At 40.6% G+C, this 25,205-nt stretch overlaps 1 protein-coding gene across 2 annotated transcripts in view; it reads left to right on the top strand.

Moving 5' to 3' along the window:
* The window catches only part of LOC121276994 (hippocampus abundant transcript 1 protein-like), a 124,590-nt gene extending 103,353 nt beyond the window's left edge, over positions 1–21,237 (top strand). For both annotated transcript variants that reach the window (XM_041185802.1, XM_041185801.1), the window contains exons 11-12: positions 15,609–15,754; positions 18,240–21,237. In XM_041185802.1, coding sequence (XP_041041736.1) covers positions 15,609–15,754; positions 18,240–18,449 — 356 coding nt within the window. In that variant the 3' untranslated portion in view covers positions 18,450–21,237. The remainder of the gene's footprint in view (positions 1–15,608; positions 15,755–18,239) is intronic.
* The last annotated feature ends 3,968 nt before the right edge of the window (positions 21,238–25,205 follow it).

Below are 25,205 nucleotides of genomic sequence, written 5' to 3'. Positions count from 1 at the left end.
CACCCCAGTTAGGGTATTATGTTGATGCATGTATTGGATTCCATTTGAGCAATAAGATTTACAAGATCAATTGCTTATACCATATTGGCACTTTTAACTGGATTTGCTCTCTGTGCCTCTTATGAATTCAGTTATGCCTTTTTAATATATAAAAGAGCCAGAGCAGAGATGATAATTTTCCTTTCAGTGTGTCATGATCTGAGGGGGCGGTGGAAGTTGGTTAAGTTACAAATGAAATTTGACATATACTTGCAAAGGAAAAAAATTGCAGGGCTATAGCTAAAGAGCAGCTGAGTGAGATAGCTCTTTCAAAGAGCCGAGTGGCCAATTCCTGTGTTGTATGATTGTGCAAATGAAGTAATCTGTGCCGATTATTGAGTAATTTAGGAGTTCTGAAAATGTGAATTGCTTCATGACAGTTTATTTTCTATATGTACCAATAGTAAGAATGTTACTATATTGTGAGTTGATTGTTCAATATATAGGCAACCATGGCTGTACAGCAGAATTCTCACCTCTAAGTCAGAAGGTTGAGTTCAAGCTCTGCTTCGGGACTTGGGTATAACCTTGGTCAACGTTATTGCTGCACCTGATGAATGTTCCGTTGTTGGGAGTTACCAACGTTTTAATGAGATATTAAACTAAGGCCCTGAGAATCTGTTCAGGTGGTTATAAAATATCCCAAAGCATTATCAGAAGAGGAGGAGGGTAGTTCTTCTGATGGTCTGGCCAAAGTTTATTCTTCAACAAACACTGCACTTAAAAAAAAAACCTGTTCCTCTCATTGATGTTTGTTGGACCTTGCTGTTGACAATTTGGCTCCTGCATTTTCCTACATTACACTTCTAAAGCACTTCATTAGCTGTAAAGTGCTCTGGAACTTTGATGTGAAAAGTGCTACATAAATGCAATTGTTTCTTCACTTTTTTTCTTATGATTGTGCTGCATAATTTTTTGATGGTTATTTGTGACATGTATAAACCAGCTCTGAATTCAGTAACACATTAATTGTGTGTGATGGTTACCTAGCTCTCAGAGTTGACTCATCCTGTGAGATTTCGATAACCTTCAAGTGGAACTGTCTATATTTCTAAAATATTAGAGATTATAATAAATGATGAGAGCAGTTAGCACCCATTGACAGCAGTCATAAAATAAAGTGCCATTGCCACTTTCAAAGGCGAAGATTCTACCATTACCTTAGACAGTGTCAATATTTCCTGACCAGTTACCAGGAATGTTCTGTGCACTTTGATGTCCGAGCCTTGGATCAGCTGTCCATACAAAGTTCACAGTATTTTTGCATTTACAGCTCTATGCATATCATCGCAGCCATTGAAGAAGGAACAGCACTCGCGCAAATGATTACAATCAGCATCTTAAAAACAATTGTACATGCACAAGTTAATGAATGTGTCAGCTGTTTGGGAGCGTGCTTGGGAATGTTAACAAAATTTTGAAAAACTCTGTCATCCATGGTAGTAGATTATGGGTTCAAGTCCTACTGTAGAGACTGGAATACAACATCCAGGCTGATATTCCAATGCAATACTGAGTGAATACTGTACTGTTGCAGGTGAAGGTTTCCTGGATGAGATGTTAGACATAGACCCAGCCTGCCCTTTCAGACAGATTAAAAGATGCAGAGGCATTATTTGAAGAACCGGGAGTTGCTGTGGTGTTCTAGCCAATATTTTATCCCTCAACTAACATCACGAATAAGTGTTCTGGCTATAATTGTATTGCTGTTTGTAGGATCTTGCCGTGTGCAATTAGCTGTCCTGTTTCCCTAAAATGCAACATTGAAATACTTCTGACATGTAATCATTTACTTTTGTTGTTTGTCCTTTGAGGTGAAGACAACCATGTTCATCATTTGGGGTGTTTGGTAGGATTCTGGTTGACATGTAGGTGACTGCTAACGGCAGTTTGTGCTCAGAAGGTTCTGCTGCAAATAGGTCAGGATACCGCAGCCGATTGAGTTTTGGGTGAGTTACTGACTCAGGATTTCCTCTCCTTGTGTTTTTTCTCTATATTTGCTATGCACTTCCTTTGGAAGGATGCCACACCTTTACTTATTTGTTGCTCCAGGTATAGTGATCCTGGAGAGCTTTTTCCAGGACTTGAAATCAATATCAAAACTCCTAAGTGAAGCCTTCAGAGTGTCCTTGTAAACACTTGTTTTCACATCCATGAGAGCACACCCCAGACTCGAGCTTTCTTTAGAAGATTCACTTTGGTGAGTGAGCATCCGGGATTCTGGTAACATGACCAGCTTAACTTTGTTGTGAATCAACTGAGTTCATTGTTTATAAAGTGCTTTGGCATAATCCTGAAATTTTGAAAGGCGCTATGTAAATGCAAGTTAAGAACATAAACAGGAGCAAGAGTAGACCAAGACCATACGCCCCAAACCTGCTCTGCCATTCAGTATGCTCGTGGTTAATCTTCGGCCTCAACTCCTTTCCCACTTGATTCCCTGAGAAACCAAATATCTGTCTATCTCAGTCTTAAAAATATTCAAATTGGAGCATCAACAGCCCTCTCGGGTAGATATTTCCAAAAATTCACAACCCTTTAAGTGAAGAAATTTCTCAGTTATCTCAGTCCTAAATGATTTGGTCCCTTATCCTGAAAGTGTGCTTCTGTATTATGGATTCCCCAGCCAATGGAAAAAACCTCTGTCTACCCAGTCAAGCCCCTTCAGAGTGTTGTATGTTTCAATGAGATCACCTCTCATTCTTCTGAATTCTGGAGAATATAGGCAGGCTAGGAGTATGCAGGCAGAAAGGGAATGGGTGACCACTAGGCAGTCCAACAGAACCAGGCAGGTAGTACTGGCGCCCCGCTTGCTAATCGGTTTTCCATTTTGGAAACTGGTGAGGGCGTTTCCTCAGTGGAGTGCAGTCAGAGCCAGGTTTGTGGCACCGTGAGCGGTTCGGCTATACAGGAGGGGAGGAAGAAGAAAGGAAGAGCAATAGTGTTAGGGGTTTCATTAGGGGAACAGACAGGCCTTTCTGCGGCTTTAGATGTCACACCAAGATGGTATGTTGCCTGCCTGGTGCCAGGGCCAAGGATGTCACCGTGTGGGTGCAGGACGTCCTTCTGGGGGAGGGTGCTCAGCCAGAGGTCATGGCCCACATTGGGACCAATGACTTAGGTAGGAAGGGGGATGTGGTCCTGTGATCAGAATTTAGGAAGTTATCTCGAAAATTATCAAGCAGGACCTCAAATGGAGTAATCTCCAATTTACTCCCAGTGCCATGTGCAAGTGAGTACAGAAATAGGAGGATAAAACAAATGAATGCATGGCTGGAAAGTTGGTGCTGGAGGGAGGGCTTTAGGTTCCTAGAACACTGGGACTGGCTCTGAGGGAGATGACCTGTACAAGCCGGACGGGTTGCACCTGAACAGAGCTGGGAGGTTTTGCTCTTGCAGGGCGTTTTGCTCTTGCTGTTGGGAGAGCTTTAAACTAACTCGGCAGGGGTATGGGAACCAGGAGAGAGCATTAGGGAGGAATACCAGGGTGCACGAAATACTGGGAGAGACAAGTTGCACTAGAACAGAGAATAGTAAGTTAATAGGTAGAGTCGGAGGAAGGGAGGAAGTCTAAATCAGGGTTACTGTGCATGTAGGTGAATGCATGGAGTGTGATAAATAAGATTTGGGAGTCACAGGCACAGATTGTCATGTGGAAATATGATGATACGGCGATAAAAGAGACCTGGCTCAAGGAAGGGCAGGAGTGGGGGCAAGGTGTTCAGGAAAGATAGAGCATGAAGAAAAGGAGGGGGGTGGCGGTACTGGTTGAAGAGAACATTGCAGTGCTGGAGAAAGAGGATGTCTGAGGGCTCAAGGACAGAATTAATTTGATTAGAGCTAAGGAACAAAAAAGGTGCAATTATGTTGCTCAGTGTAGTCTATAGACCACCAACTAGTTGGAAGGATGTAGAGGAACAAACCTGCAGAGAAATTAGAGAGATGCAAACATTATAGAGTAGTTAGAATGGGAGACTTTAATTATGCAAACTTAGACTGGGGCATTGGTAGTGTAAAGGGCAGAGAGAGGCAAGAATTGCTAGTGTTAGTTTTCTACAGCATTATGTGTCTAGTCCAACAAGAAAGGTTGCGCTGTTGGTCCTGGTTCTTGGAAATGAGGTGGGCCCAAGAAGATCAAGTATCAGTGGGTGAACATTTAGGGAGACAGTGATCATTGTATCATAAGGTTTAGGATGACTGTAGAGTCATGAATGATTAATTAGTGGAAGAGTTGACTTCAGGGGCAAGAACGAAGTCTGGCCAGATAGATTGGAAGTAAAGGTTGGCGGGAAAAACTGTAGCAGAACAATGGGCCACCTTCAAAGAAGAAATGGTTTGGGCATAGTCATGGTATATTCCCTCAAACATAGGGAAAACAAACCCAGAACTCCCTGGATGAAAAAGGAGATAGAAATTAAGATAAAGATGAAAAAGTTTGCTTATGACAGGTGTCAGGTAGAAAGTACAATTCAGACCCAAGCTGAATACAGAAGGTTCAGAGGAGAGATGAAGAAGCAAATAAGAGAAGCGAAGAGGGATTATGATAAGAGACTAGCAGCCAACATAAAGAGGAATCCCAAAGTCTTCTATAGGCCCATAAATACTAAGAGGGTGGTAAAAGGAGTAGAGCCAATTTGGGACTAAAAAGGGGATTTACATATGGAGGCAGAGGGCATGGCTGAGGTGTTAAAATCTGTCTTTACCAAGGAAGCAGATGCTACCCAAGCCATAGTGACAGAGGAGGAAACTCTCACTAGAAGAGTTCAGAATTGATAGGGAGGCATTGGATAAACTGTTGGTGCTTAAAGTTGACAAGGCATCGGGACCAGATGAGGTGCATCCAAAGATATTGACGGAATTAAGAGTGGTAACTGCAGGGGCACTGACTGTAATCTTTGTCTTCCCTAGACTTGCTAGGTGCCAGAGGACTGGAGAATTGCAAATATTATGCCTTTGTTCAAAAAAGGTTGTAAGGATAAGCCTAGCAATTACAGACCTGTCAGTTTAACTTCAGTGGTGGGGAAGCTTCTAGAAACGATTATTCAGTTTAGAACTAGTAGCTACAAGAAAAATGTGAGTTGATTTGGAAGAGCCAGCATGGATTTCTAAAGGGGAAATCATGTTTAAATAACTTGCCAGAATCTTTTGAAGAGGTAACAGAAAGGGTAGGTGAGGGTAAAGCTGTTGATGTGTTGTACATGGACTTGCAAAAAGCATTCGATACAGTGTCTCACAACAGTTTTGTGAGAAAAGTTATAATAGTTCATGAAATAAAAGGGACAGTAGCAACACAGATACAAAATTGGCTGAGTAATAGGAAACAGTGTAATGGTCAATGGATATTTTTCTGACTGGAGGAAGGTTTGTAGTGGAGTTCCCCAGGGGTCGATATTGGGACCCTTGCTTTTCCTGATATAAATTATCTAGATCTTAGTGTGCAGGGATCAGTTTCAAAGTTTGTGGATGATACAAAACTTGGAAGCTTTGTAAACCGTGAGGACAACAGTGTGGAACTCCAAAAGGTCATAGACAAATTGGAATGGACAGATAGGTGGCCGATGAAGTTCAGTACAGAGAAGTATGAGGTGATGCATTGATGGTAGGCAGAACATGGACAGACGCTATAAAATAAGGGGTACAATTCTTAACGAGCTGCAGGAGCCGAGGGACCTGGGTATGTATGTGCATAGGTCATTGAAGGTGGCAGGACCGGTGGAGAGAGCAGTTAATAAAGCAAACAGTACCCTTGGCTTTATCAATAGGGGCACAAGAGCAAGGAGGTTATGCTAAGCTTATATAAGATACTCATTAGACTTCAGCTGGGGTATTGTGTATGGTTCTGGGCACTACACTATAAGAAGGATGTGAACGCATCCATAATATGAACAAGAATGGTTCCAGGGATGAGAAACTTCAGTTATGAAAATAGATTGGAGAGGTTGGGACTGTTCTCCTTGGAGAGGAGAAGGCTAAGAGGAGATTGGAGAGAATAGATAGGGAGAAACTGTTCCCACTCGTAAAAAGATCGAGGAAGAGAGGCCACAGATTTAAAGTGATTTGCAAAAGAAGCAAATGTGAAGTAAGAAAAAGCTTTTTCACTCAGTGAGTGGTTCAAGTCTGGAATGCACTGCCTGTAAATGTGGTGGAGGCAGGTTCAATCAAGGCATTCAAGAGGGCATTGGATGATTAATTGATTAGAAACAATGTGCAAGGGTACAGGGAAAAAGCAAGAGAATGACACTAAGTCATAATGCTCATTTGGAGAGCTGGTGAAGAGACAATGGGCTGAATGGCTGCCTCCTGCCCCATAACAATTCTGTGATTTGCTCAGTCTTTCCTCATAGGACAGTTGTCTCATCCGAGGAATCAATCTAGTGAATCCTTGCTAATGCGGTGTAATAAAATTACAATAATGCAATGTACTTTCAAGTATGCATTTCCTTAAATATGGAGACCAAAACTCTGTATAGCACTCCAGGTGTGGTTTCACCAAAGTGTTGTACAATTGTAGCAAGACCTCCTTATTCTTGTACTCTAATCATCTTGCAATAAAGACCGTTATGCCATTTGTCTTTCCAGTTGCTTGCTGTACCTGCAGGCTAGCTTTGTGTTCCTTGTACGAGTACATCCATGTCCTTCTGAACATCCACATTTATAAGTTTCGTGCCTTTTAAAAAATATTTTCCTTCTCTATTATTATGACCAAAGTAAATAATCTCATTCTTCCCCACAATATACTACATCTGCCATCTTTTTGCCCATTCACTTAATCTGTTTGTATCCCTTTGCAGCCCCTGTCCTTCTCACAGTTTACATTCCCACCCATCTTTGCATCATTTAACTTGGGTACATTACTCTCTGTCTCTTTGTCTAGGGTATTAGTATAGATCAGGCGTGGCCAAACCACAGCTCGCAGAAAAATATTGGCTGAACACCTTTCTGCATTTCAGTTCAATATAAACTGTTAGGAAACCCAAACTTACTTGCTCATCTGGAACAGAGGTCAGGCACTCAAGTCCCAGCAGTCTTTGGACTTCCCGCGCATGTGCAGACTGGCAACGGGCTGCACATGCATACTTTTGGCAACTTTTCAGTCTACAGGCCCTGTGCATAAGAGAAAAAAGAAGGCCGCAAAGACCCAGGTCAGGTGACCGAGTGCAGAACACCATTATCAGTAATTGTCCCAGACAGAGGGACAAGGAAGGAGGACAAGGAGAGGTCCCAAGAAGTGTCCCAGAGGCAGGAACAAGAGACAAGGGACAGGAACAGGTCCCAGTTGAGTTAAGAAAACAGTCTCCACATAAAGAAGGTGCTGTGGGGAGCTGACTTCAAGTGAAGTGGGCTCAGGAGAAGCCCTGGTAATTGAAGAGAGCTAAGGAGAAGCCCTGAAGATTCAAGAATGTAGCCATTGAGGCAAAGGTACCCCTTTAGATCAGTAATGTTCTGCTTGGCAGGGCCAAAGAGCTGAAAATTGTGCTTGTAATTTGATGCTCGAGTGTACTCTGGAATTCAGGGAAAGGAACCTTGGAAAGCGAGATTGAAACCCTGCAAGGTGGGCCATTGTTGAAGCCGTCCGAGTTGGATTGACTTTTGGAGAAAATCCCAAGGCAGGATCTTCGAAGGTGGAAATTGGAAACCTTCACGATACACTCGGGGTAGAGTTGTGTTTACAGTCCATAAACATAAGTCGAATTTAAATAGCTGTGTAAACTTTGTGAATGAGAATGACATCATCAAATTGTAAGAAATGAAAGTATGAAGATGAAAACAAAAATTTTAAGCCAGAGTGGGAGCAAGACTTTGCATTCACAATTAAAGGCAGGTTCCTTATCTGTAATGCATCAGTCAGTCACTACAAAGCCAGTAACTTGAAATGCCTCTACGCACCAAATTACAAAAACTTTTCATCTGAGTATCCTCCTAAATCAGAATTACAAAAAAATCAGTTAATCGTGTTAAAATCATTCCTAAACAGCCAGCAGACATTACTTTCAACATTCAGTAAGGAAGCTGACACAACAACCGAAGCTAATTTTGTTATATCAAGGAATATTGCTTGTGCTAAACATCAATACTGTGATGGAGAATTTAAGAATATTGCTGAAGTTGTTGCAGTTATAGATCCAAATAACTCAAAATTAGCATCTAATAACACACATTCCAATTTCACACCATACTATGGAGAGTCGTATCTCCCAGATCAGTAGTGAAGATTGTAAGGTCAAAACATAGTGCAGTCCTTACAAATCAACACCTGACTGAGCTCCTTCGTACAGCCTTGACAATATATCAGCCTTACTTTCAAAGACTTGCAGCCAGGATGGAAACCCACAAGACCTCTACTAGCAGTAATTGGCCTGTGTAAAGTTTGTCCATGTCTTGCAGCTTTCAAACATCTGAAGATTATCATAAGTGGCTCTTAGGCTCAGTAACTTTGGCCACCTCTAATATAGACTGTAAATAGCTGAGGCCCCAACATTGGTTCTTATGGCACTCCACTAATCACAACTTGCCAACTTGAAAATACCCCATCCATCCCTACTCTTTGTCCTGCCCATTAACCAATTCTCCTTTTTTTTTTATCCTTTTTTTGGGGTGTAGGCATTGCTGGCAAGGCCAGCATTTGATGCCCATCTCTAATTGCTCATGAAAAGGTGGTAGTTAGACACCTTGAACCACTGCAGTCAGTGGTAATTAACTGCTCCACAACTCCATGAGCCTTTATCTTGTGTGTGTGGCACCTTAGTGGCCTCTTCAGCCATCAGCAAAGGTGTGCCATATGAAGACACCCCCTCTGAAATGGATTTGTTTGCTGTGTCCATCATCTTTTGTAGATGGAAGGATACCAATGAAACCTTATTGAATGCCTTTTTGGAAATCCAAGTGGACCACACCTGGTTCTCCTTTAAGCTAATAAATTTGTCAAATATTTGTATGGTTTTGATCATACTATGATTTTCTAAGTGCATTGTTAAGACTTCTTTAATGAGAGATTCCAGCATCTTTCTGACTATCAGACTAACTGGCCTGTAGCTCCCTGTTTTCTCTCCCTCCTTTCTTGAATAGCAGTGTTATGTTTGCTACCTTCCAATCCTCTGGGTCCATTCTCAAATCTAGGGAATTTTAGAGAATCGTAACCAACAGTGCATCCACTATCTCTGATCCAGTTTTTTTAGAACCAGTAGTCCAGAGCTACTTGCCACAGAAGTTCCTGAAATGTGAATGCATTACTTTTCAAAAGATGACTTGCATTTTTAAACTACACAACATTGCTTTGTGACCTCTTCCAAATCTTGTTGGTTTTATAGTTGGCTTGATATACTTTTAAGGTGCAATGATCCATTTTAATCTACCTTTGAGTGGGCCTTCAAGACTTGGCGCATATTCATTAAAATTCACACTGACAAATGGAAATTAGTGAAGTCATAGTGAAAAGATGTAAGATTAGTTTCATGGGCGAAGGCGTGAAGGAACAAGCGTGTTGCATGTTACATTTTGTGAGGTAGAAATCCTTATTGTTCTTAGCCTTTGCAACTGACCATATCTAATTTTGAAAATGATGATATGTGTTTAATTTTTTTTTCCTTGCTTTGGTATCTGCCGGCATAATTATTTTGTGATCTCTGAATGAAGAGGCAGAGCGACTGTATTTTGAAGAAAATAAGTTACAAAAAATCAGATTGTTTTGGATATTCTCAATGCTTAATGGCATTCAAAAGAAATTTGGAGGCCTTTGACCGCGACTAACAGCAATTTTAAAGGTTAAACTCGATCCTTTTGCCTTAGCTATTATGTGTTACTGAATAACAAAAGTGTGCAGAAATAAGAATGATTTAATCACATTCTTAAACATAGCTACATTTAATAGCTACTGTTTCCCTATTGCTGTTCTTGAAGCCCTATGATCATCTTAACAACATTACTGTAGACAATGAACTGTTGTCTACGGGTGAGTTGGTGTTTGCTTTTTTTAATTATTCATTTACAGGTTTTGGATGTCGCTGGCTAGGCCAGCATTTATTGCTCGTCCCTAATTGCCCTTGAAAAAGTGGTGATGAGCTACTTCCTTGAACATGCTGCAGTCCCTGTGGTATAGGTACACGTACAGGGAGTTCAGCTCTTTTGTCCATGTTTAGACCAAGGCTGTAATGAGGTCGGGAGATAAGTGACCTGGCGGGACCTAAACTGAGCGTCAGTAAGCATGTTGCTAAGCAAGTGCCACTTCATAGCACTGTTGATGACCCCTTCCATTGCTTTCCTGGTGATCGAGAGACTGATTGGGCAGTAATTGGCTGGGTTGGATTTGTCCTGCTTTTTGTGTACAGGACATACCTGGACAGTTTTCTACATAGCTGGATAGATGCCAGTGTTGTAGCTGTACTGGAACAGCTTGGCTAGGGGCACAGCAGGTTCTGTAGCAGAAGTCTTTAGTACTATAGCCAGAACATTGTCAGGGCCCATAGCCTTTGCAGTATCCAGTGCTTTCAGCTGTTTCTTGATATCACATGGTGTGAATCGAATTGGCTGAAGACAGGCAGCTGTGATCCTGGGGACCTCCAGAGGAGGCTGAGATGGATTATCCACTCGGCACTTCTGGCTGAACATCTTTGCGAATGCTTCAGCCTTACCTTTGCACTGATGTGATGGGCTCCCCCATCATTGAGGATGGGCATATTTGTGAAGCCTTTTCCTGTAGTGAGTTGTTTAATCATCCACCACCATTCATGACTGGATGTGGCAGGACTGCAGAGCTTAGATCTGATCTATTGGTTGTGGATTTACTTAGCTCTGTCTATCATTTGCTGCTTATGCTGTTTGGTACGCAAGTAGTGCTGCATTGTAGCTTCAGGTTGATACCCCATTCTTGGGTGTATGCCTGGTGCTGCTTCTGGCATGCCCTACTGCACTCTTCATTAAACCAAGGCTTGCTTATTGATGGCCTAAAAATTTGCTCGTTTCCTCAGTCTACCTTTGCCAACTTGCCCCTCATGTATTTTGCTTTGGTTAAATTTAAGACCCTAATTTCAAACTTAACTAAATCGCTCTCAAACTCAATATAAAATTCATCATTAGATTACTCTCCCCTGGAGGTTCTTCACTACAAGATTATTAATTAATGCTGTCTCACTTTACAATACTATAACTAAGTCTGTTCGCCAGTTGGTTCCTTGACATACTGATCCTTAACACGAACTTGTCCTTCATACTGTAAATTTGGTTTGCCCAATCAATGCTAGGATTAAAGTCTGCCATGATTACTATACCACTGGTTGTTTGTTACGTGCATTTCTAGTTTCCTACAATTATTCTCTATCCAACACTGCAACTTTTTAAATGTTCATTCTTGGGTTGTGAGAATAGCTGGCAGGCCAGATTTTCTTGCCTTCCATGATTGCTCTTGAGAAGCTGATGATGAGACCCTTTCTTGAACTGCTGCGGTCCATGTGTCAGTATGCTGCAATGCTGTTAAGATTGAGAGTTCCAGGATTTTGACCCAGCGACAGTGAACGAATGGCGATATAGTTCCAAGTCAGGATGGTATGTGGCTTGCAGGGAACTTGCAGATGGTGGTGTTCCCATGTGCCTGCTGCCCTTGTCTTTCTAGATTGTGGAGGTCATAGGTTTGGAAGGTGCTGTTTGAAATAAACTTCACAAGTTACTGCAGTGCACCTCTTATATGGTGTACGCTGCTGCCACTATGCGCTGGTGGTGGAGGGAATGAATGTTTAAGGTGGTGGACAGAGTGCCAATCAAGCGGACTGCTTTGTCCTGGGTTGTGTCAAACTTCTTGAGTGCTGTTGGAGCTGTACTCAACCAGGCAAGAGAGAGTATTCCATCACACTCCTGACTTGTGTCTTGTAGTGGTGGATAATCACTTTGGGGAGTCAGGAGGTGATTTACTCGCTGTAGAATTCCCAACCTCTGACCTGCTCTCATAGCCACAGGCTTGTCCAGTTCAGTTTCTGGCCATTGGTGACCTCCAGGATATTGATTGACAGAGATTCAGCAATGCTGATGCCATTGAATGTCAAGCTGAGATAGTTAGATTCATTCTTGTTGGAGATGGTCATTGCCTGACACTTGTTTGTCACAAATGTTACTTGCCAATTATCAGCACAAGCTTGAATGTTATCCAGGCCTTGCTTCATGTGAGCACAAACTGCACCAGCATGTGAGCACAAACTGCACCAGCATGTGAGCACAAACTGCACCAGCATGTGAGCACAAACTGCACCAGCATGTGAGCAGTTGCGAGTGGTAATGAGCACTGTAATCACCAGCGAGGATCCCCAACACTGACCCCCATGATGTAGGGAAAGGTCATTGATGAAGCAGCTGAAGACATTTGGGCCTAGGACATTACCCAGAGGAACACCTGCAGCAATGTCCTGGACCTGAGACCTTTGGCCTCCAGCTACGAATGACTCCAACTAGTTGAGCGTTTTCCCAGATTATCATTAATTTCAATTTTGCAGCCACTCCTGCCTCACCAAGTTTAACTCTTCATATTTGAACCAAGGCTGTACTGAAGTCTGGAGCTGAGTGGCCCTGGCAGAACACAAACTGAGCATCAATGAGCAGGTTATTGCTGAGTAAGTGTTACTTTATAGCACTGTCAGCTAAATGTAGACTGATGGGGCAGTAGTTGGCTGAACTGGATTTGTCATGCTTTGTGTGGGCAGAACACACCTGGGCAATTTTTCAGATTGTTGGTAGATGCCAGTGTTGTGGCTGTACTGGAACAACTTGGCTAAGGGTTTGGCTAGTTCTGGAGTGCAAGTCCTCAATAGTGCTGCTGGGATATTATCAGGACCCAGTAGTCTTTCCTGTATCCAATGTTCAGCTGTTTCTTGACATCATGTGGAGTGAATCAAATTGTCTGAAGACTGGCAACTGCAATGGTGAAGGCATCAGAAGGAGGCAAAGATGGATAATCCACTTGGTACTTGAAACTTAAGATTGTTGCAAATGCTTCAGCCTTGTCTTTTACATTGATGTGCTGGGCTTCTCCATAATTGAGGATGTTTTTGGAGCTGCCGTCTCCTGTTAATTGTTTAATTGTCCATCACCATGCATGACTGGATATGGCAAGGTGATCTGGTATGTTGGATTTGGAATCACTGAGCTCTGTTTATAGCATGCTGCTGCTTTTTAACTTTTGTGTAGTCCTGCATTGTACCTTCACCAGTTTGGCATCTCATTTTAAGGTACGCTTGATGGTGCTCCTGGCATACTTTCCTACACTCCTCCTTGGACCACAGTTGGTCACCTGGCTTGATGGTAATGGTAAAGTAAAGGATATGCTGGGCCATGAGGTTACAGATTCTGGTTGTGTACAATTCTGCTGCTGATGGCCTACAGTGCCTCATGGATGCCCATTTTTGAGCTGCTAGATCTATTTTGAGTCTATCCTGTTTAACATGGTGGTAGTGCCCCACAACACAATGGAGGGTGTCCCAGGGTCAAGATGGGACTTTGTTTCCACAGAACTGTGTGATGATCACGCTTACTGACCTGTCATGTACACATTCACCTGAGGACGTGATCAAGTATCCATGCCCTTCAGAAATTGGCCAGCTCAGTCAATGGTGCTGCCAAGCCTTCCTTGGTGATGGCCACTAAATTCCCAAACCCAGAGTACATTGTGACCTTGCTACCCTCAGTGCTTTGTCCAAGTGGTATTCAACATGGAGAAGCACTATCAGTGCTAGGTCGTAATCAACAGATTTCCTTGCCAATGTTTGACTTGATGCCATGGGACTTGTTGGTGTTCAGCGTCAATGTTGAGGACTCTATACCACTTTGCCGCAAATGAAGTCTGGGATTCGCGGTAAGATATGATTTGGTGAGTGTGTCTGGACGACTGTTGCTTCATTAGTCTGTGGGACAGCTGTTCAAGTTCTGGTACAAGCCCCAAGATATTAGCGAGGAGGACTTTTTGGGGTCGACTGGGCTGGGTTTGCTGTTTCCAAGCTTGCTCGGACAGGCCGGTGAAGGACAGTAAATTTCCTTCCTTGAAGGAACCAAATGGCTTCTTACAATAATCCGGTCATTTCATGATTATTACTAATGCCGTTGGTCATTTTATTCCAGATTTATTAATTAATTGAATTCAAATTTCCCCCAGTTGCTGGGGGTGAGATTTGCACTCAAGTCCATTCGTCCCAGTCTCTGGGTTATTAGTCCGGCAATGTACGACCATGCTACCATCTTTACTGTTACAGGACCTATAAACACTGGGAATAATCCAGTTCTTACTGTGTTTTCACAATCCTGCTTTTAAACTTCCTCCCTAGCTCTTGAAATTTTGAGTTGCAGGATCTCGATGCTTTCCTTCCTATGACATTGGTTCCCACATGGCCTATGACTTTTGTCTGTTTATCTCCCCCTCTTCCCCACGGTGTGCCCCACCCCCTAAAATATTCTGCACTCTCTGGCGCCCCTTACCATGGCAGCCAGGATGGCAACACACCATGCGGACCTCATGCTGGTTGCAGAAACACCTGTCCAGCCCCCTATTAAATCTCTGATGACCAATATGTTTTTTATTTTCTTTTGTTGTGCTTCTTTCTCCCCGCCACCGCCCCCCCCCATAAAGTTATTTGCCCCACAGTGTATGGATGTGCTGTCAACTCCCGGCCCACATGGTGTTGTCACCTCATTGGTATTCAGTGCTGAAAACCAGTTTTGGAATTCTAAGCACCTGGAGGGTGCAGGCAGTTTCAGTAATCCCATCCTTTTGCTTAAAAAAAATCCCCTTAGATTTATTTAATGACTCTGATTATTTGTATATTTGTTGTTACCTCATCTTAGCTTAAATTAACACCCCCTAACTGCACACCACCCCCCCAACCCTGCCCGATCCCCTGCACCACAAGTCTGTGTGTAGAAGATAATCCTCTAATCGCTCATGCCATTTGCACGCCGATTTATTTGTAGTAACTCCCTTATCATCTATTGTTTTCCCTTTTTAAAAAAAGTACTGTTTTTCATCTTCCTTCTCTTACTTTTCTGAGGAGTACCTTCCTACGTGGCTTAAGACAACAACTCTGAGGGAAGCAGCACACTAATGCAATGCATTGCTGGAATTTATCTGAAATATGCCTTATGGGTTTTTGATAGTACTGAACAAACTGAGGTAGCCAGTGTAACTATCAAAATGAAACTTGCATTTAATTATTGCCATAGCCACCAAAAGGCCTATGGGTAAATAACATAAGAACCTAAGAACATAAGCAGGAGTCAGTCATAGAGCCCCTCAAGCCTGCTGCACCATGTGATCTTGGCCTCAACTCCACTTTTCTGCCTGTTCCCCATGACCCTTGATTCCTTTTATAGTTCAAAAATCTACTTCCCCCTTGACTATATTCAATGACCGAGCATCCATAGTCCTCTGGGGTAGAGAATTACAAAGATAAATGCAAGGATTTCAGAGGGTGGAAATTTTTAAGACATAAGACTTTCTTTCCCTGTTTTAGTATAAAGAAATAATTTTTGTGACACCATCAGTATGTTGCCAGTATCTATCTTTTGAAATAATTATTTTAATTATCTTTTGGTTATTTTAGGTGTTGTGCAAGGAATGATCACAGGAATCAGAGGGTTGTGCAATGGCCTTGGACCTGCTCTATATGGTTTTATTTTCTACATGTTTCATGTGGAGCTGGATGCAATCCCTGACAAGAAGGTCAATGTACAAAATCCCAAAATGGAGGTAACCTTTGGTATCAAATATGTTGGCCTCTACTTCAGTTTCTTTTTGCTTTACTAATTGTAGCAAACTAATTTATCTTTCATTTCTATATTTCAATGTAAAAATGGGACAGCAGGGGATTGTATACTAATACAGTAGAACATTTGACATTTAGCTTCAACAGATCTTAAAAAAAAAACTTCACTTTTGTTGAAATTTTTTCTAGCTTCAGCAATCCTGAGTTTTGATATTTTGAGTTTATTTATTTGGATGTGAATTACCTGCCAATTCTATTAAAATCAGCCTTGGATTTCAATTTGAGTTTCAAAAACATCATCAGTTCCTGCCTGCCTGCTAATGACATCAGTGAATGTTCATATGGGTCAATAAAGGGTCTTAAGCTAATTGTAACATGTCACTTTTTAATCAGCCTTTGCCTCTTTAAGGCTAAAACACATTATAATGTCAATCCTTTTTGAAAAAAACATTCCCACCTCTTGCAATGCACCATTTTCCTAGTTACAAGGTAGGTAAGTATCCTGTTCTCATGCTTTGACTAGTGGCGCTGTGTTCAAGTTGCTAGATCTGAACATTAATGCCTTCCAGCTGGGATGGTTAGAAAATCAGGTTGGAATGATTTGTGTCCATCCTCTAGCCAATAAGTGGAAATGCTATATGATCAGACTGCACAGTAATTAATTGATAAAACTTTATGCAAAAGAAGCAACAATATTTACATTTGAGTTCCTAATATAATCTACAATTTACTGCTTTGTTGCAGCATTTTGGCATTCTCTGTGTGATTTCATACAAGTAATTCCCTTTGAAATGAATGCAGATTTTTACTTTTTGATAATGCTTAATAGTATGAAGTTGTTACCTTTGCATTTGCTTTGACTGTTAAGTGCCTTAATCCTTGCCTTTTGAAAATGGATTTTCTGCATTTCTTTTTGATCCTTTTCTGGCATGCTGGATAAACCTTTTGATGCTTCGGCATTGTGCCCTCTAACTTCTGTCATAAAGGTGAGACAGTTTGCTAATTATCACCATTTATTTGAATTTTACAGATTTTTTTGAAACTGCTCCTACTGTTCAAATCTTATACTTCAAAAATATACCTAATTGCTACTATAAAAATTGACATTTTGTTCTTGACACAGTAAGTTCGTGGAACCCACCAAGTACTACTTTTAATGTACTTACCCTTGTTCTGCTTTCTTACCTTTATGCCGCAATCAGCACCTTTCTTAGCCCTTAACGCTACCATTAACACTCCCTTTGTCCTTTTGTTCATGACATCTTTGAGAATCTCTCCTTTGCCCCCATCCAGCTTCACCTGCTCCCACCCTTAAACAGCATAAACTTCATCACATTTCCACTTCTCTTTAATTCTGAAGAAGGGTCATACAGACTCTGTTTCTCTCTTCACAGATGCTGTCAGACCTGAGTTTTTCCAGCATTTTCTGTTTTTGCTTCTGCAAAGTATGACTGGCTAGCTCCATAAGTGCCTGTCTTCCTTTAACATTTCTCTTGCTGCCCTTCCACCATTCTCTTTGGGGTGTGCCAAGGATCCATCCTTGGCTCTTACTCATTGTAATATTGCCCTGTGCTGATAACACTTAGTTACATGCTGATGCCATCCTGATTATCTTTTCTACAATCTCTCTCTCAACCCCACAATGACTTCTCTATTGCTAGCTTATTTAGCCAATGTCCAGTCTTGGCTGAGGCACAATTCTCTCCATTTGATTGTAGGAAAGACTCAAGCCATTGTATTCAGCTTCAGCTGCTATCTATGAATCCCAGCGCTCACCCCAGCCATTGTCTCTGACTAAACCAAATTATTCACAATTTCAGCAACCTATTGAACTCAAACTAATCTTCTAACCCCATATCCTCTATCACAAAAACTGGCTAGTTCCACCTCCATCACATAACATGTATCTCAATCTTTCTGCCACTAAGACCCTCATCCCTGGAGCTTTTGTTGTTCCAGACTTGACTGTTCCAAGGCTACAGATTGGCTCATCCAAAACTGTACCTTATCCTGCATTATGTCCTGCTTATCTGACATCCTGCCTTTTCTGATCTCCATTGACCCCTGTTCCCCCAATTCTTAAATACAAGAATGAGAATTTTAAATCTAAATCTCTCTATGGCCTCACCCCACCCCATCTTTGTAACCTCTGTTAGCTCTATAACACTCGCCCTCAAACATTCATTTCTCCTGACTGCCTTTGTACTCCCTAGTCCCCGGCCCACCACTGATAGCCATGTTTTCAGCTATCTGGATTCTATTGCTAGAATCCTCTCTTGAAACCCTCTGTCTCTCCACCTCCCTCCTTCTTTAAGACCACCTTAAAAAATTTTGATTAAATTTTAACCCCCTCCTCCCAATGTTCAATGTTAAGCACGGTTGAACATGTTTTTCTGTGTTATAAAGGTGCTGTATAAATACAAGCTGTTGGCAATCGTTGATTCCTTCATTCATTTCTTGTTCATTCAGGATTCCATTATCCCTGGACCACCTTTCTTGTTTGGAGCCATTACAGTCCTGGTAGCTTTTATGGTTGCCTTATTTATTCCTGAGCATGGCACCCCTGGTAAAGCCAGTAATGTAAGGAAGCACAGCAGCAATCTCAGCAACAATCCCACCACTCCACCCATTAGCAGTGACGAGGACAATGAGCCACTGCTGCAGGACAGCAGTGTGTGAGGATATTAGCTTTGAAGAAAAATTGCAGATGTAAACAAAGAACAATGTGTTGACTCCACTGGATCTACTGGACATTGAAAGACCAAATGGCCTATGAAATTTGGAAACCATTTTGAAGAAGGGCTAGTTTGAGATCCATGGAAGTGGATGTAGCCATGTGGTTTAGGTTGCTTCATTTTTAATGCAAGCTACTTGAATCCAATATTCAGCACTGCCAGTTCAAGTACTATCCAAAGTGTCATCCTGATGAAAGAAGTTCTACTTGATGCTGATCTTCAGCACTCAGATAATTTTGGAGAAGGGACACATTCAGAGCCACATCTCAGGGTTGTAACTTGTACACCAGTTGAAAGGGGAAGGAACATCATTTTGTGAAAATTGATCTGATCTATTTACTACCCCTGTAATAATGAATTCTTTACCAGTTGGATTTCAGTTTATGTTCCCTTTGGCTGCGATAGTTTATATTATTACCCCAAAAAAATGAAAAAGCATTGAATCAACTAAGTCTGTATATTTTTCAGTGTGCACATTTGTTTCTGTTGAATCCCTGAAACTCCACAGAATGCTGAGGGTGGAGCGGGGGGAGGGGAGGTAAAGAGAAGGGACCTAAATGATTTGCATAGAAATGTGTACATAGATTTTTGAAGATGGCTATGCAAATCAAGAAGAACAAGTACTTCACTTTGCAAAGTATTAAGGAAGGCAATCTGTGAAATTACAACCCGAACTTCCTTCGGCCTTCTTACAAATTTGAACAAAGTACGTCGTGGAAATATTAAATTCTTTACTTTGGCAACTGTCTGTAAATGAATAAAACAGAAGTTATTCAGTACTTAAAGTTGTAATAACTAAGCTGTAGATTCTTATGTCAACACCCCAGACAATTGAACTGCTAAGAGTAAAATAATCACTCGTTTTTGCTCATTAAGAGAGAATTTCAAGTATCTCCTGCATACGTCATATCTTTTTTTCATTTTGTGGGAAGGCTGTGGTTGAAGTATCTGTTAGAGAAGATTATTTTTCTGATAACTTTCAGGTAAGGATAAAACTTAACCTGTGAAAGTAACTGCAGTTTTCTAAAGAACAATATGTATGGATTATCTAATACTATTTTTGAATGAATTTTATATTTAATGTTTCAAGCAAATATTGTGGGGGATTTAGAGAAACCCTTTTGTACTTCAGTGAAAAGCTATTTTTTGTTGTAAAGTCAAAAAGGTTTCACTAAAACTGCAGGAAGTTGTCCAGTTCGGCAGATTAACCACGCCCCTGTTCTTTCCTTGCACTTGGCCTCAGCTGCTAACCGTGCATAGCCTCAAACAAGTAATCTGCTACCTCAGCTTTAGCCTATATGCAAGCAGCTTTGTAGGCTTGCTACCATTAATTCTGATCTCTTCTCTGCTACTGTGTGCATTAGAGCATAAGCTAACTGGATTGAGTTCACTTTTGAACCAGTGGGATGCTGTTTTTGTGCAGTTCTTTTGGCACTTAAGAAAATCTCTTTCTTGATATCCTGTTTTACCAGAGGTTCTTTCTGTTTGGAAGAAGCACAATCCCATGAAAGATATTTGACCCCAGTGTACTTGGGTAAGCTGACTGATTAAACAGTTCCATTAAATATTATTTCATAATTCCAGAAAGAGAGCCTAATTTGGTAGAAATTAATATTAGATATGATTATGGAAATGTTTAACTTGTGCTCTTCATTCAGATGTTTTTTGCAAACTTTGGAAAATTATTTGCCTGCAATTGAGTGATTTTTTTAAATGGTCTGACATAGTTGGTGAAAACCTAATTTTCCTAGACCTCCCCAAAAAATGTTTTTATGAATCAATTTTTCAAAACCATCTGCATTTAATTTTCATATGAAACTGCTACAAAAACTGGATGTGCCCTTGCCAATCCTTTTCCCCCCTTGATACTGAAGTTATTTTGTCATCAAATACTAAGTTTAAAAAATGCACTGAACAAGGTCATTTGACGGTACGTTATGCCTTAAAGTAAGGTGATCATTTACTTAGTAATAGTTTTTCTGTTAAATTCTGTAACTCCTATATCAGGTTGGGAACAATATCAAGTTTCTACTGGGATAAATAATGTTGAGAAAAAAGTGGCAAAAGCAAAATTTCAGACCCTTTCCCAGAATTTTGCTTAACAATCTCAGGATTGTGCTGAGAGAAGTGTGATTTTCTAAAATTGAGTATTAATAAAACTGCCCTTCTGATCAGTGCTACAGGGTGTAGTTCGCTACTGGTAGATTCACCAGTTAGATCATTATTGGTGCAACTTTAATAGTGGTCCTTTATGCAACAAAAACGTGAAGCACCTGTCTCAATTGATTTTCTCATCCTAAACGTCTGATTTCAGAGAAAATAACTGGTTTCTTCATTACCTTTAGCACATATGAAAAATAGAGTTTGAATTAAATTTCTAATTAAGAATTTCTAACTCTCGTTCAAATTCATTTAAAATGTGGCCCATCTGATTACTTTGTGGAGTTTGATAATGACCTGTATGCACACAGATTGTGCTCAAGTGCAACGTGTTGTGTATTGTGAAGAGAATTCCTAAAAAGAAAATCATTTTCGGTTTTAAAAAAATGTTATAAAATATATTTTCTGAACGAAAAGTTCAGAAAAGCAGAGATTTTCAGGCATCTTGGCACTGGCATTGTTTGTATCCTGTTAGTTATATTACCACTTTCTTCAAATGTGCCTCATCTGGAACTGTATAAAATGTACATTAAAAAAACTTCAAAGTAATTTATTAAAATAAGTAAACCCAACAAACTGGTCATTGTAGTGTGTTTTCTGTTGTACCTGTGACATTTATAATTACTTCCCTTTCCTTGCCACTTTTTATTTTTGTTGTTTGAAGGATCATGATATCTCTACTTTTATGTAGGATTACGACCTAGAACCTACACCAGGGTTGTGGCATTTCTCCTTCAGCAGTAAAGTTAATGGCAGTTTTGTATCAGTTGAAAGTTGAATTCGCCCACTTGATGATATCTTGAATTAGTTTCACTTTGGGAACATGATTAATTAGATTTGTGAATTGCTCTTACTGCTGATAAAGCACCTGCTGGGTTATGGGTTGTGCTTGGAGTTCAGGGCCCAGAGTAATAACATAAGAAATAAGAGCAGAAGTAGACCATGCAACCTGTCGAGTCACGGCTGACCTTTGACTCAACTGCACTTTTATGCTTGCTCCCCATATCCATTGGAGCCTTGAGGGACCAAAGATCTGTCTCCGAGCCTTAAGTATTTTCAACAATTGAGCATCCACAACCCTCTGGGGTATAGAATTACAAAGGTTCACAATCCTTTGAAGAAATTCCTCCTCATCTCAGTCCCAAATGATTGGCCCCCATTCTGAGACTGTGTCCCATGTTCTAGAATCCCAACAGAGGAAATGACCTCTGTCTATCCTGTATGTCTGAGTGAGGTCACCTTCCATTCTTCTGAACTCCAGAGAATATAGGATTAATTTACTGAATCCCTCATCATAAGACAGACCTCTCAACCCAGTCTGGTGAACTTTTGCTATACCACCTTCAATGTAAGTATATCCTTCCTTAAATTTGGAGACCAAAATTGCGCACACTATTCCAGGTGTGGCCTCACCAAAAGCCTGTACACATGTAGCAAGACTTATTTATTCTTGTACTCCAATTCCCTTGCAATAAAGGCCAACATGCCATTTACCTTTCTAAGTGCATGCATGCTAACTTTGTGTTCCTTGTAGAAATACACCCAAGCTGCTCTGAATATCAACATTTACAAGTTCCACACCTTTTAAAAAAAATATATTCTTTTCTATTCTTACTTCCAGGGTATAACCTCACACTTCTCACATTATACTCCATCTGCCACCTTGTTTTCTACTTGTTTAACTTTCCAATATCTGTGTTGCCCTTGCAGCTTGTATCATCAGCAAACTTAGATATGTTACTTTGTGTCTTTGTCTAAGTCATTACTATAAATTGTAAATAGCTGAGATTCCAGTACTCCTCCCAATGGTACCCCACCATTTACAGTTTACTAACCTGAAAATGACCATTATCCCAATTCTGTGTTTCCTGTTAGTTAGCTAATCTTTCATCCATGCAATTCTATGAGCCCTTATCTTGTGTATTAACCTTTTGAATGGCACCTTAACAAATGCCCTTTGGAAATCCAAGTATATTGCCATCTACTGGTTGCCTTCATCTGTCCTATAAGTTACATCCTCAAAAAAAAATAATAAATTTATCAAACGTGATTTCCTATTTGTAGAACCATGTTGACATGGTCTGATCATACTATGATTTTCTAAGTGCATTGTTAAGACTTCCTTAATAGATTCCAGTATTTTCCTGACAACTGATGTCAGGCTAACGGGCCTGTAGTTCTTCCTTGAATAGCAGTGCTATTTTCACTCACTTCCAATTCGCTTTTCATTCTAGAATCTAGGGAATTTTGCAAAATCATAACCAACACATCTATTTCTGCAGGCATCTCAGTTTTTAGTTCCTTAAATTTCTCCAGTACTTTTTCTCTGATATTTCTTACCTTAAGTTCCATACTGTTATTAGCCCCTAGGTTACCCCCTATTTTTGGTATACAATACTTCTGATCTAACAAACTCTCATGATGGATTGGTGAGTACATGACAACATGGTGATATATTGAATTATATGAATCAGGAAGGTACAGTACTATTTTCAATCACTGGTCTGTGCTCAGCTGATCTTAGCTGGAGTATTGATGATGGATTTTCAGTATCCCTAAGCCAGGGGGCAGAAAACTTTAGCTGAGGATTCTTGCTCCTAATTGCTATCTGACCCTCAAAGGAAAGTGTGTTGTGTGAATGGAATCAGAGTCAATTTTTTTACTCTTCTTGAACCTCTGTTTGATGAGGCTGCTGTCATTCAAAGTGTAGGCTGATAAATGAAAATCCTGAGGACTACTGGCACCTGTGGAACTAAGTCATAACATGAACAAGCACAATAAGGAGAGAAGAAAATGGAAAACAAACAGCATAAATGAGTTATTTTTCCCACAATTCAGAGCTAGGGAAAGAGTAACAAGCTTACATCTGTGGGTTTAGTCCCTGCTGACACAACCTTTAAGAAAAAGCATCTCCAACTACTTTAAGATTCCCTTTAATTCTCTCCAAATTAATGTGCCCTCGTAGATTCTGATGTAAAGCTGCTGCATATCAGCCACAGAAAACCAGTTGCTTTTGCCTTCCACCTCCATGTTTTTCTTTGCTTAACACCAATGTCTGAGCCAGAAATGTCTGCATAAAAATCCTAGTATACACATAATGTTAAGGCAAAATACAGCAAAGAACGAGGGATCATTGTTTAAAAATAAGGGGTCGCTCGTTTAAGACCGAGATGAAGAGAATTTTTTTCCGCGGGTTCAGTGTCTTTGGAAGTGTCAACCTCAAAAGGTAATGGAAACAGAGTCTTTAAATATTTTTAAGGCAGAGCTAGATAGATTCTTCATTAACAAGGGGGCGAAAGGTTATCGGGGATAGGCAGGAATGTGGGACTGAGATTATGTTCAGATCATTCATGATCTTACTGAATGGCAGAGGAGGCTGGAGGGGCCGAGTGGCCTACTCCCTGCTCCTAATTCATATGCTTGTAAATGCTGCAGAATTCTAAAATTTTGCGGTTGTAACACCTGGATAAAGGAACTCAGTTCATTCTGGTTTCACTGAGGAGGGAGGGAACAGGGGAATCCTACTGTATGTTTGGTAGCTGCAATGCAGAGAATAAAATATATCTCATTGCCAATTGTCCAATTCTAGGCAGCATTCACCCCTGATTGAGGGTTTTATGTTGATTCTTTTCCTGATGGTGAATGTGATGCAGGATAACCTGCCATGATTAACTCTTGAGCAGTAATGGTTCTATTTTTCAAATTGCAGTTAATCTTTTCTTCCTCCTTGTCCTTTCCCACCTGTCTGTAATGTTCTGTTCCTTCCACACAGCTTCCCTGTGCAATGCAGTTTTTCACCTACAGATCTCTGCAATGCAGCTTATGTGGAAAGGACAAAAATATTGCCATGGAAGTAACGAAAATTCTGTGTAAAGATGTGAGGTATTTAATTGTGCATATTACTACTCTGGAGTTATGTGTGTATTAGATGCCTCTAACAATGAATTGCATAATGCCAGTATACAACACAAAATGTAGAGAATGATTTTTTAAAATTTGGAAATTGGGCATATGAATCAAATACTTGGTGCTGGACCCACAAATGATTAATTTCATGAAGTATAAATGCCAATTAATTAGAAGAGAACCGTAAAGATTTAATTTCCTTGGAACATACAGATGAGATGGTGAATTGAAAGATGACTCTTTTAAAGGCATTTACATGGCCCAATTAGCATTGAAATTGAGATTAAAGATGTCTGTTTTGAAGTTTCATTAATTCAGGCACAGTTTATTGAGAAACTATGCTATATTTTGGCAAAGATGTGGGTTTTCCTATTTGATTCTCAAATTACTGAACCTTCTATGAATCAGAATCCTTCAGAAAAATCTCACTTCTCATCAACCTTTTAATTTGCAGTTCAGAACGTGTACTATTAGCTCATTTGTTATTTTCACCCACATAATAAAATAATAGTGACTTCTAGTGGTAACACATTGCCAGTGTTTTGATGTACATAATGGTGCTGGCCTCTTCCATATTTAGTTTGCATCAGGTGTTCTGAACTACAACAACTAGGTCGTTTAAACTCTAGTGCTT

This window comes from Carcharodon carcharias, chromosome 4 (genome assembly GCF_017639515.1).
Source record: "Carcharodon carcharias isolate sCarCar2 chromosome 4, sCarCar2.pri, whole genome shotgun sequence".
In the NCBI taxonomy this organism is placed as follows: Eukaryota; Metazoa; Chordata; class Chondrichthyes; order Lamniformes; family Lamnidae; genus Carcharodon; species Carcharodon carcharias.
Note: the sequence above shows the minus strand (reverse complement) of the source record. Positions and strands in the feature narration are given on the sequence as shown.